The sequence below is a fragment of the Molothrus ater genome, chromosome 27, assembly GCF_012460135.2.
Source record: "Molothrus ater isolate BHLD 08-10-18 breed brown headed cowbird chromosome 27, BPBGC_Mater_1.1, whole genome shotgun sequence".
Taxonomy (NCBI): domain Eukaryota; kingdom Metazoa; phylum Chordata; class Aves; order Passeriformes; family Icteridae; genus Molothrus; species Molothrus ater.
In genome coordinates, this window is record NC_050504.2 from 2,037,374 (window position 1) to 2,049,519 (window position 12,146).

The window sequence follows — 12,146 nt, forward strand, 5'->3', positions numbered from 1 at the left end:
AGTCCAGGAGAATCCTGGCATGGAGATTCCCCAGTCCCAGGGAATCCTGGCATGGAGATTCCCCAGTCCCAGGGAATCCTGGCATGGAGATTCCCCAATCCCAGGGAATTCTGGCATGGAGATTCCCCAGTCCCAGAAAATCCTGGCATGGAGATTCCCTCTTCCCCCCCAGCATTGTTGGGCTCCTGTTCCACCCCTCTTGGAAATCTTTGTGCCTTGGCTTGGGGAGGGGAAGGGCCAAGAGAAAGGAAGGGGAGCAGAGGGATCAGAGTCCTATGCATGTCTGGAAAGGGGCAGCAGGAATTAAAGCCCAGCAGGACTGGAAATTACCCTGGAGCTGCAAATACAGGGCAGGAATATTGCCAGAGCCCTTGGCTGTGCTGGACACAGCAAAAAGGAGCTGCTGCGTTGGGTCATTATGGGATGTCTGCATTGGGTGTGTGGGGATGGGGTCAGGAAAGCCAAGGCACAGATGGAACAGGACATGGTAAGGATAGAGGTCAGCACAGAATGGCCAAGGAGAGGGCACTGTCACAGACCTGTTTTATGAAAAATCCTTTTGCTTGGATTATTTTCTCCTGAGAAGCTGAGAGGCCTCAGAAATGAAATGTAACCAATGGTTATCTGCTGCTGTGGAATGCAACAGGTGGAGCTGGGATTGGTCTCACCAAGAGCTTCCCATGTCAGCACTTACTGACTCCAAAGAAAAGCAGCTGCAGGAAATTTAAAACATTTTTATTCTAAATTGCTAACAAGAACCTTGACATAAGTTGACAGAACTTACAAGAATATTAATTTTGCACATTCAAGTCAATGTGTATTATTTTTTAGTGGTAGTATACAGATGGTGGAAATCCAGTCTTTATGAAGGCATTAATCTCTTTCTAGACAAACATCATGTCTGGTTCTTAATTCTTTATGGTTGTATATTCAGATCCCATATTGTACTTTGCATGTTTAGAAATAGACTGCTTGATCTGAACATTTTCAGTCCCAAACATGCATTTTTACTGATTTAAACCATTCCTACTCCCTTTCTCCCCCAATACAGAACAGGTACCTGAGAGCTCTCAAACACGTTTCAAGCATTAGAAAACTGCAGAACTCGAATGGAAACTGGAAAAAGCACCTCAGTGTCCTCCTGAAACTTCCCCTGTTTGGAGTTGTGTGTAATGCAAGGACTTTGCAGAGGATTCTCTGTTAAGGTCTGCCTGGGGAAGTCCCTCACACACAAGAGACAAAGGTAAGGCCCAAGGGGACAAAGGCAAAGCTGAAGGTGTGAAGGTGCAAAAGTCAAGGTCAGGATGCTCTCAAAGCAGTCTCTGCAAACGACAACACAGTTTAAAACCCAACCTGAATGCTTGTCATACTCTGAGTGGACAAACTCAGACCCCAACAAAATAAAAACAAGATGTGCATGCACAGTAAAATACTTTTAAGTTTTCTTGTTACAAAAAACAGAGACTTGGCAATTGTGATGTTTTTCCTGTTCACAGGAGCCACCATGACCCAGGCTTGGGCTAGGAAGGTTTCTGTGTACATTTATCAGTCTATTTTTTTCAAAAACAGTAACAAAATTCACCAAATAAAGGTGAGGGTAACTTTTAAAACAAATTGGGGGAAACATCTGCTAACCAAGGACAGTTCCACATATTCAAATATTACAAGAAATATATCAGGCAACAAAAGCCAGGTGTAGAGAGTCCTGCCATCAGGTCCAGAGCATGTCTGTCTTCTGCAGGAGCTCTTCTGTCCAAACCAGGGAGACACTCACTGCTGGGGCAAAACTACACTCCAAGGGGAGGAACTAATACTCCGAATTCTGGAAAGGACAAAATTCAATTTTTTGCATCAGATGGACAAAGATACAACAACTTCCCCCACTCCCCCAAGGGACAGTGGCCTCTGCAGAGGCAGCACTTGCTCCCTTGGCAACAAGGCTTGTCTAAAAGGGACATTTCAGTTTGGTTTGCCAGACTCAGCCCAACACTGTGGAATTGCAGTCCCTGGCTGTGCAGGAGCTGTGCCTGCAGTGCCCTGAGAGCACCAGGTTTAGTTGCTCCCAGTGGGAACCAGGACAATCATTCCTCAAAGCTGTTGCTTTGCTGCTAAAGGCAAATTAAAATCTTTGATTTCAGCATTAGAGCTCCTTCTCTCCCTCCCCCAGATGGAATTTGGTACTTTTTCCCCCCACTGGTGCTGGTTTAAGGACCCAGTTTCACCTCAGCTCTGACTTAGCTGGGCCTGACAGTAACCAGAGCACAAAGCAAAGGAACAATTTAGTTTAAGTCAGGGCAGGGTGGGGGTGAAAGGGGATAATGGGGATGCTGTGTTTGGAGAGGCAGAGCCAACGTGGCCAGGAAACAGCTCTGCCTAACCTGGGCCACAGGAATGGAGCAAGGAAACAGAGAGGATGCCTCAAAGAAGGACACAGAGGATGATCTGAGCAGCAATTCCCTCAGCAGCTGCTCTGTTCCCCTCCACCAAGTGCTGCCACAGAGGTTTCAGGAGCTCAGTACTCACAGGCCTGCAGACACACTGTATGGGAGGGTCTCGGGGGGCCGCATCCGGGAGGGCAATGAGTTGTTCTGGTCACTGATGGGGCTGGAATTGAGTGAATTTGGTTACTTCTGGCTCACATTCATGCATTTTACTGCAGCAAGGCCCTGGGGGATGGTGCTGTGCTACAGGAATGTGTTTCCTCTTGATGGAGTGACAAAACTATCCTTTGTCCCCTTAAAAGGAAAAAAGCCCAGAAGTTTCTCTCTTCAATTAGGTGAAAAAGACACCTCATAGGACCTGGGGGACTTCACCTCCAACTGAAGGAGAGCCAATTGACAGGAGCCAAGAAGTCCCACCTAAGTAATTCACTAGAAAAAGAAGAGAACCAAGGAACTAAATTGCTTTTGTGAGGTGTTTTAGCAGCAGCAAGAACCTCTTGCACCTGGATCAGTTTTTCTCTGCAAAGAGTTTTGTTATTTTGCCTTTTATTAAAACCTTTTTGTTTCCAACACTACCACAGAAGCCATCCTGCTGATTTTATGTTTTCTAAGGTAGCTGAGCTATCTTGGGTGTGAAATAGATCTCCAAGAGCTGGTGAGACCTGGCATGAGGAGGCAACCATTACTCTGTGCCACCCTGCTGGTGGTGCTGAGGAGAGCTGGAGAGCTCTGAACACTCAAAGGTTTTGTAAGGAGTCTCTCAGGTGGAACCAGGCAGTGCTGCTGTCAGCCCCTGTGGAAGAGCTCCCACAGAACTCAGAGCTGCTGGGGCAGGATTATTGCTGGACTGTAAATGAACCTGTTAAATAAACCTATTAAATAAACCTTAAAGCACTTTGCCAGCCAGGGCAGCCCCTTCCTGTTCCTGAGCTCCTTGTTCCCCCTGCCCCAAACTCTGGCCACCCTTTGGAAAGGCCACAAGGGGAGGATTCTACTGACACAGAGCCCAACTCCAGCACAGCTACCAGGCCCCAGGAGGAAGGAGCTCACAAGGGATCTCCCAAGGACTCAAAGGGACAACCTTTCTCCCTGCACATTGCCCAGCCATCCATCAGTCCCTGAACACAGGCCATGGGCAGGAAGAGCAGCCTGCCACAGGCATGCAGGAGCAGTATCAGTGCTCCTGAGGGTTTCCTGCTCTGATCCAGGCCATGTGAGGAAGGAGGACACACTGAACCAGCAGCATTTCCTCCCAGGGCTCTACAGCAGCAAAGGCAGCTCCATCAAGGTGAGGCTGGGAGACAGCTGCAATATTTGTATCAACAAAACTGATGTAAGAATCAGACTTGCATTCCCTACCTGTTCATGGCAGAGTTGATCACACCCCACACAAAAGTAGACTCAGATCCCTCCAGCAAGTCTGTGAAAGAGAGCAGATGTTGTGGCTCAGAACTAAGAAACCCCAGAAACCACCATCAGATCAGTGCCTTAAATGGCTTCCCACTGCCAGAGGGCAGGGCTGGATGGGATTTTGAGCAGCAATTGTTCCCTGGGAGGGTGGGCAGGCCCTGGCATAGGGTGCCAGAGCAGCTGGGGCTGCCCCTGGATCCCTGGAAGTGCCAAAGGCCAGGCTGGATGGGACTTGGAGCAGCCTGGGACAGTGGAAGGTGTCCCAGGCCATGGAATGAGATCAGCTTTAAGGTGCCATCCAAGCCAAACCATTCAGGGATTGGGTGATCAGGAATATCTCAGTCATATTTTCACATGTTCAAGAGGGAGGCAAAGTTGACCTATGAGGAATGTGTCTGCTTCACTGAGGAACACGTTTCCATTGCTATCACCACACATAAGGCACAAAAGCTCTTATGGGAGCAAGGGATGCTTGGAAATCTCTTCTGGAAGGCATTTTGGATTGCTCCCTATAGCAAGCCAACCCTGCTGGGTGCAGAGATCCATGTTCATAGGAAGGAGCAGAAGCAAAGTGTCCTACAAGGCAGCCCTGAGCACTCCTGGGCTCACACTGTCCAGGGAGAGGCAGCAGAGGGGCAAGTTCCTCACCTGTTTCCCAGTCTTCAGCACTTGGAGGTGCCTGCCATGTGCTCCCATTATTCAGCTGCTCCTGTGAGGACTCAGAGGACCGGCACACTTCAGGAAGAGAGAAAACACAGTGACCCTTAAATCCATTAAACACTTTGGCTAAACCTGTAAAACACCTCTGGGCTTTAGAGCAAGCCCCATCCAAAGCAAATAGATTGGGGACAGCTGAAATGCAGCAACTTCAAAATTGTTTTTTTTTTTTTTAATGAAAAAGAGAAGACTCTGCTCCCTGGAACTCTGAGCAGGAATTCTGGAGTGAAGAGGAAACCTGCTGACATGGATGCAGGCATCACTGCCTGTGCATCTCTTCAGAAGACAGAAAACTGTGCCCTGTGGTGTGCAAGAGTCAAAGGGAGATCAGCTCTGCAAGAGGAGCAGCCCATCCTTGTGGCATTAATGCATCCCACTCCTCCTTCCAGAGACATTTCCTGCATGGTTTTGGGTAAAACCTTCCCATTCAACAAGCCTGGTAACAAAATACATGCAAAGCCTACCCAGAGCAGCTGCCATATCCCCAAGAAACTGCCCCATAAAGCCAAGCAAATAAGATCAAGTTTCCCCAAAGCTGCTGTGTCACATAAAACTACAGACAACCATTTGCCTCCCACTTTTGGGTTATTCCATGAGGACACCTCAGTCCCCAGGGTGCACAGGGGGTCTCTTACCCACATCTTGCTCCACAAAGGCTTTGTCATTGCACTTCATGATGTGGTTGCTGAGGTCAGCCTGAGGAACCAGGTGACGAGCGTTGAAGGGACATGTGGCCAATTTCTTTGCAATTTCAGGGTTGCTCTGGACAAGGGAAAACCAAAATTATGTGCCACATCTGTCAAATTCACTTACCTCTTGTTGATACATAGGAAAAAAAGACTGGGATGTTCGTGGTGTTGCTTTGAAAAATACAAAAATGAACAAGAAATTGCAATGTATTGGTTAGACACTCACTAAATACAAAAGGGGAAATGAAAAAGAATTTTCTTCCATTCCCAGAAACTGAGCCATCCTGACTGAAATGGAACAGACCTTCAGCAAACTCCCTACAGTTCCCTGCAGTGCAGGTGATACTGACTGCATGGCTTAAAGCACAAATGAAACCATTTTAAAACCAGTAAGGGAGGGACATCAGGCAAATCCAAACCCTTCAGGTGTATTTTAACTAACTGGGCACACAGGCAGAGAAATGCTGTGAGCCTTTCAGAAGAACCAGGGAGCTGGCAGCACTCCACCTGCATTTCCATGATGGCAGGCACCAGTTCTAGTGGCAGAGCTCAGCTGTCACTACAGTAAATGATCTCCTTCAAGGGACAGAGCCTCACTGGGAAAACCCCAGCTCTGGCACTGGACCAGTGCTTGCCTGGCTCTGCTGGGCAGGGATTAGACCCACACCCAAGGCTGCACCACTGCTGATCCCTGCCCTCAGCACACCCAGGGCCCCTGGCACTCCCTGCCTGGTACAGCCAGGGCTGCCATGTCCATAGGTGTCCATCCCTGCTGTCACCTGGCACGAGTGAGGGGCTGCCCTCTGCCAGGGGGCAGGGTTAGGTGGGATATTGGGAAGGAATTCCTCCCTGGGAGGGTGATCAGGCCCTGGCAAAGGGTGCCCAGAGCAGCTGGGGCTGCCCCTGGATCCCTGGCAGTGCCAAAGGCCAGGTGGGACGGGGCTTGGAGCAGCCTGGGGCAGTCCCTGCCATGGCAGGGGTGGCTTTCAGGTCCCTTGCAACCCAAACCATCCTGTGATTCCATGATTCTTAAACAGTTTCAGCCAAGAAATCCAACTTGTTCTGCTTGCAGTGTCCCCATTTGGGTCAGGGCTGTGTTCTGTACAGAGCACTGAGCTGGGTGGAAGTGTTAATTGGATTTTATGCATAAGGGATGCAAAGGAAACTCAACAAACTTGTCCCAAGCAAGAGGGACAATCTCCACCCCTGCCACTGCAAATAACACACTGTGGCATCTTCAGAGGGACCAGTGACAATCCCCAAGCTCTTCTGCTAGTTACTTAGACACTGGCTTTATCTGCTTGATGATCATTGTCCCACCTCATCCTGAAAGTGGAAAAAAGAATATGGCCTCCCTGTGAGCTGCTGGAAGAGACCAGAGTCTCCTCCCTGACCTAACCATGAAGGATCTCTGTCTCCTTCCAACAGAGCCAGACTGTGAATGGGTGAATGTCACAGACATCTTTTATGAAAAATCCTTTCCTTAGGATTTTTCCTCCTGGGAAGATGAGAAGCTTCAGGAACAAAATGTAACCAATGGTTATCTGCTGCTGTGGAATGCACCAGGTGCACCTGGGATTTGGCTCATGTGGTTGTTTCTAATTAATGGCCAATCACAGTCAGCTGGCTCGGACTCTCTGTCTGAGACACAAACCTTTGTTATCATTCCTTCTTTTTCTATTCTTAGCCAGCCTTCTGATGAAATCCTTTCTTCTATTCTTTTAGTATAGTTCTAATAGAATATATATCATAAAATAATAAATCAGCCTTCTGAAACATGGAGTCAGATCCTCATCTCTCCCCTCATCCTCAGACCCCTGTGAACACGGTCCCAGGTGAATTCCTGTGTGCCTGAAGCTGTCACTAATCAAATCCTCAAGTTCTATGAAATAAAAGTTAAACAGGGCTACTGTCAGGAAAGGCAGGAACCCAGGGAAGCACAGAGTCACTCAGTCACTGCCTGTCCAACTCACCTCCTTACACTTCACCAGGTGATAGGGAAACCTCCGTGCTCTGATCCAATGGTGTTTAACCAAAGGGCACTGGATTAACCTCTCTGGATCCAGCATATCTGGTGGAACAGAGAACAGGGAAGAGCATCTGGTTAGGAAGATGAGAATCACTCACACACTGGGGAAAACCCCACAGCATCACATCAGGGCTGTGGTCTGAGGGAGTTCAACCAGTTGCTCTTAGTTTGAAACCATTCATTAAGGCAGGCACCTGCTTTGCATAACCAAATTAATTAAACTTGAAGCTCTCATAAGTGGGACATTAGTTAAAACAGAGGAGAGTCAGCACCAGTGAGTGTAATAACTCTTTAGGTTACCTTAATAGGGAGGCAACCACTCTTACTCCAAGGAAAAACCAGCAGCACTTCCCAGCTCTCCTGGAGGAGGATCAGTGGGATCATGGCACATCCACCAGCACCTCCAGCAGCTAAACCAAATCTTTTTTCCATCAACAGCTTGTTTTGCTGGAAGCAGAATGTGAAGGAACTGAGTTACATTCTGGAGGTAACAGTGTGCCTAACACGGTCCATGTGACTCTGAAGCTTTTAATCATGTAATTATTTAGGAGTTGAGGCCTTACTAAAGCAGCAAAAACACTGAGGAACAAACGTTGAATATGAAGCAGCGTGAATGCATGCATACATAATTGTCTGTAAAATAAATTAAAATATAAATATTAATAAATATGCATATTCCCAGTGAGGAAGAGGGGCAGCCAGGAGGAGACACAAGGCCCCAGTACTGCCTGTGGGGTACACACCAAGCAGCCTGGGCTGCTCCCATCCTTTCTGCTCTGCCACTCTTGCTGCAGGAGCTTTCAGCACATTTAGGATTTCATTATGCAGGAGCTAACCCAGCTCTGGGCACTGCCTCTGCTCTTCTCTCTCACACACGTGGCTCCATCAGGCCCCAGCCTGGCAGCTGTTAAAATGCTGTTCCAGAAGTCCCAACGAGCAGAATTCAGGCTAAGAGGAACTTGGAAAAAGAAGGGACAGACAGGATCCTTGTCTCCACCTGGGCTGTGCAGTGCTGCTGCCTCTGAGCACCTCTCACCTCAAGAGCCCACTCGGGGGAATTACAGCACCTGGCTTTGCATTGGCCCAGCTGCCCCTGGAAGAGCAATCACAAGTGGCTTTGTCACCGAAAACGTGAAAAATTAAGCACTCTGTTATTTCAGTATGAGAAAGGAGCATTCATTTTTTTTCAGCACTGGCTACGTGGGGGATGCTCCTGCAAACATCCCCTGCTCCCTTCTGAGGAGGGTTTCTTCTCCTTGAACGCATTCCAGCTATGGGGTCTGGCCAAGTTACACCCTTTATCAGGCACGCAGTCTTTATTCTCACAGCTAAGATACCCACTAGTGCATGTTAATCACCGATATATGGAAATACAGGATTAAGCACTGTCTGTTTAAGGAATTCACAAGGCTAAACACTACTTGTTAGAGATTTTTCCAATAACTTCTCTCTCTGAACTGGCGCCCCACAAGACCAAATGCGTTGCCAGTGAAGGGAAAGGGGGCAGAGAGGAGCAGCAGAGGAAGAGCAGAGCCCTCGGCAGCACAGGAGCAGCTGAGGCAGCCAAGCAGCCGTAATTTATACACGGCTGAAACCACCAAAGGCAGCACCACAGCAATGCCACGTGCTGGGAGATCCTTGCGCCTGCATTGAAACGGATCCCAAAACCGCCTGGAGCGGCTGAGCCGGGAGACACCGGGGCAAGCCACGCTCGAACCAGACAAAACAAAGTCGCTTTATTCAGTCAAATTCTGCACCCGCACCAGCTGCACCTGGTGGGGCGACCCGAGCTGGAATCACCGGGAGAGAGCCCGCCCGGCTCGGGCACAGGGCATGGGGACGGACTCGGGCCGAGAGGGGACAGACATGGCCCGGGGTGGGGGACAAACCCGGCCCCAGGGGGAACAGACCCCAGTGACGCCGGTGTTGTCCCGGCCATGCCCGCACCGACCGACGGGCGCTTTCCCCGTCCCTCCCCAGCCAAGCCTCGAGCCTCACCGAAGTCCTCCTCGAGCTCCATGGCGGGGCCGGCTGGGGTCCGCTCTGGGGCTGGATCCGCTCTGGGGCGAAGCGTGGAGTCGGCTGTGGGGGCCGAGTCTGCCTCGGGCTTGGTTGTGGGGGCGGAGTGTGGAGTCGCCTCTGGGTCCGAGGCTGTCTCCGGGCCGGCTGCGGGGGCGGGTGCGGAGTCGGCTTTGGGTTTGAGCCCGCCTCAAGGCTGGCTACGGGGGTGGGTGTGGGGCCGGCTGTGGGTCCGAGTTCACCTCGGGGTTGGCTGTGGGGGTGGTTGTGGATCCGAGTCCACCTCGGGGTTGGTTGTGGGGCTGGCTGTGGGTCCGAACACGACTTGGAGTCGGTTGTGGATCCGAGTCCGCCTCGGGGTCGGTTGTGGGGTTCGGCTGTGGGGCCGCTCTCGCCTGTCCCGCCCAGCCGCGGTTGCCGGGGCAACGCCGCGCGCGCGGCGCCATCGAGGGCGGCCGGGCCTGGAGCCGCCGCTGGGCCCCAACCCGGGCCGGGACCCTGGAACCGCCCCGAGGTGTTGGGGAATGTTCGGCACAGAAATCAATGTTGGGGAATGCTCGGCACAGAAATCAATGTTGGGGAATGTTCAGCACAGAAATCAATGTTGGGGAATGCTCGGCACAGAAATGAGCCCATTTAGATAGAACGAGTCTAGGCTTATGATGAGTCTAGGCTTAGACTCAACCCTGATGTTTTTAGCTGGGACTGCTGCAGCCTTAGGCGCTGGTTATTGTAATATGTGGTGTGAGGTAGTTCGTGCTTATATGAAATATGTGTAAAATAAAGTCGTAACAAAAATCCAAAAGCCTAAGACCACTGACACTCAGGAGAGAGATTGCCACATCGAAATTGTGAAACTCCAGATGGCAGCAAGGAAAGAAAGCCTAATTAGAAAGCAAAAGGACGTGGCCAGTGCGGAGATTGGCCTTTCTCAGACTATCCTGGGAACACCCAAGAGCGATCAACACTTGATAAATATCTTCAATCAAGATAACCGAAGTAATGTCAGGAACATACATCTGAATACAGAGTTCCATAACTCACATCAACACTTGCCACCTCCCAGAAAGAGTTGTCCAGCCCTGCATAGAGAAAAGAGACTTCATGCATATGCGGAGTGACAAAAGAAATGGGGGCATCTCTGCCTCAGGCAGAAAAAACTGTATAAAAGAGCCCTGCTGGAGATGGCATTTGTGCACAGAGGGGATTCGATGCCATAGAGGTCGGATCGAGGTTCACCCAGCGCCAATCCCGAACTCGACACTGTCTCTTTGATTGTGGCTATCGAGGACCGTGTTTTCGGTCACAAAAATAAAATCTTTTGCTATCATTATTAATTTGGCTTTCTTGTTGATTATTTATAACACCAGCTTATTGGTATTTGCTGATTTGTACTAACCAAGCACATTGGTGTGAAAAATGCATGTATTTTATGATTGGTTTTTTGCAAATATTAAAATGAATATTATATGTGTTGTGTTAGAAAGTGATACTGTATTAATTCTCTTTTAAGTACTGTTTTAAATATAGTTTTAGGTTATAAAAATTGTTAAAATAGAAACGATGCTATGTAGGATACTTTTTTTAAAGAAAGGACTCGCAGCGATATAGCAGCCACAGGACACCTGAATCTTTCAGAGAAAAAGAATTTATTGCCCTTTTATCAGAAGATGCAAACTTCTTCCCACCTCGAAGGCGCTGTCAGGATTCAGAGGAAGAAGCTGACGATGACCAGACAGAATCCTGTGTTTGAATGGAATTTATGCATCGTGTATGAAGTGTATGAATATGCAACAGGCTGTTGCTTTTAAGGGTTAATCCTTTGTTAACGGGGGTCCTTTTTCGGGCTCGTGCTGCCCAGAAAAGGTACCCGGACTGTCTGTAACTCTTTGTATTTATTGTCTCATATTGTCCTAATTCAATTTGTCCAAATTATTATTACTCTAATGGTATTACTATTTTTATAACCATTTTATTACTATTAAACTTTTAAAATTTTAAAAACAGGTGATTAGCATTTTTCACATTGGAAAATGCTTTGTAGGCTTAAAACCAGTATATATACTTTGCTGAACTTGAAAGTGGTGTGTGCTGTGAGTAGAGCAGTGATTCCCTGGCCACCCAGTGTTGCTTGATTCTTTCTTTACAATAAAAGATATAAAATTGAAATTTTATATCAATGCCAAGTCCCCCCAGTGACAGGCTTGCCCCATTCCCAGCTGCCTGGTGCAAGGGGCATGTGCTACCCTCCCTGTACATGTCCCAGGTGTGAAAAACACCTTCACTCTCCTGTGAAAATTTTAAAAGTTTAATAAAAAGACAGTAGGAGACAAATAAAGCAAAGGGTTAAAAATGGCTGGGTGCTTGGCATTCAGCTAAGAGCACCCTGTTATCTTTGGAGATACCCCTTAAACACCTTTTAATTACATCAGCCTGTGCCATATTAATAAACAATCATGCAGAGTAAACTTTTCCCCCAAACTACTTTATATGTTCCAATTATTGTTTAGCTTGGCTGCTCCTTGGATTCACCTTTTCAGATCATGTGTATTTTTGGGTGCTGGTTTTAGTCCTTTTTTTTCATCACCTCCAGTTTTTGGGCCTTGGTCCACTCTGTCTTCAGACAGTGAGTGCTGATGGTTGGCAGATCTGTACAGGTGTCCTCATCCTGTGTTCATTGAGTGTTACCCCATCCAAGCAGGCATTTTAACACAAGCACACTGATATCAGCTATTTCACTACTGTGTCTAAGCTTCATCAACAACAGAAATAAAAACTATCTTTATAACAAAGTAACTTTAACACCATACGTAAAAAATCCATTTTAATATTTGTAAAAAG

The 12,146-nt window shown here is 48.3% G+C and overlaps 1 protein-coding gene across 1 annotated transcript; it reads right to left on the bottom strand.

The window, feature by feature from the left end:
- Nucleotides 1-720: 720 nt before the first annotated feature.
- On the bottom strand, nt 721-9,645 carry LOC118696679 (gametocyte-specific factor 1-like). The gene is made up of 7 exons (XM_036398940.2): nt 9,285-9,645; nt 7,231-7,328; nt 5,204-5,330; nt 4,500-4,586; nt 3,801-3,861; nt 2,524-2,604; nt 721-1,822 (listed from the first exon to the last, which is right to left on the bottom strand). The coding sequence occupies exons 1-7, from the start codon at nt 9,304-9,306 to the stop codon at nt 1,771-1,773; spliced, it is 528 nt and encodes a 175-aa protein (XP_036254833.1). The 5' UTR covers nt 9,307-9,645; the 3' UTR covers nt 721-1,770.
- Nucleotides 9,646-12,146: the final 2,501 nt, after the last annotated feature.

Coding starts and splice junctions, on each gene's coding strand:
- LOC118696679 (XM_036398940.2), bottom strand. CDS start 9,306: ATGGAGCTCGAGGAGGACTTCG. Junction 2,605..3,800: donor ATCAACTCTGCCATGAACAG/GTAGGGAATGCA, acceptor ACTCAATTCCAG/CCCCATCAGTGACCAGAACA. Junction 1,823..2,523: donor TACAGTGTGTCTGCAGGCCT/GTGAGTACTGAG, acceptor TGTCCTTTCCAG/AATTCGGAGTATTAGTTCCT.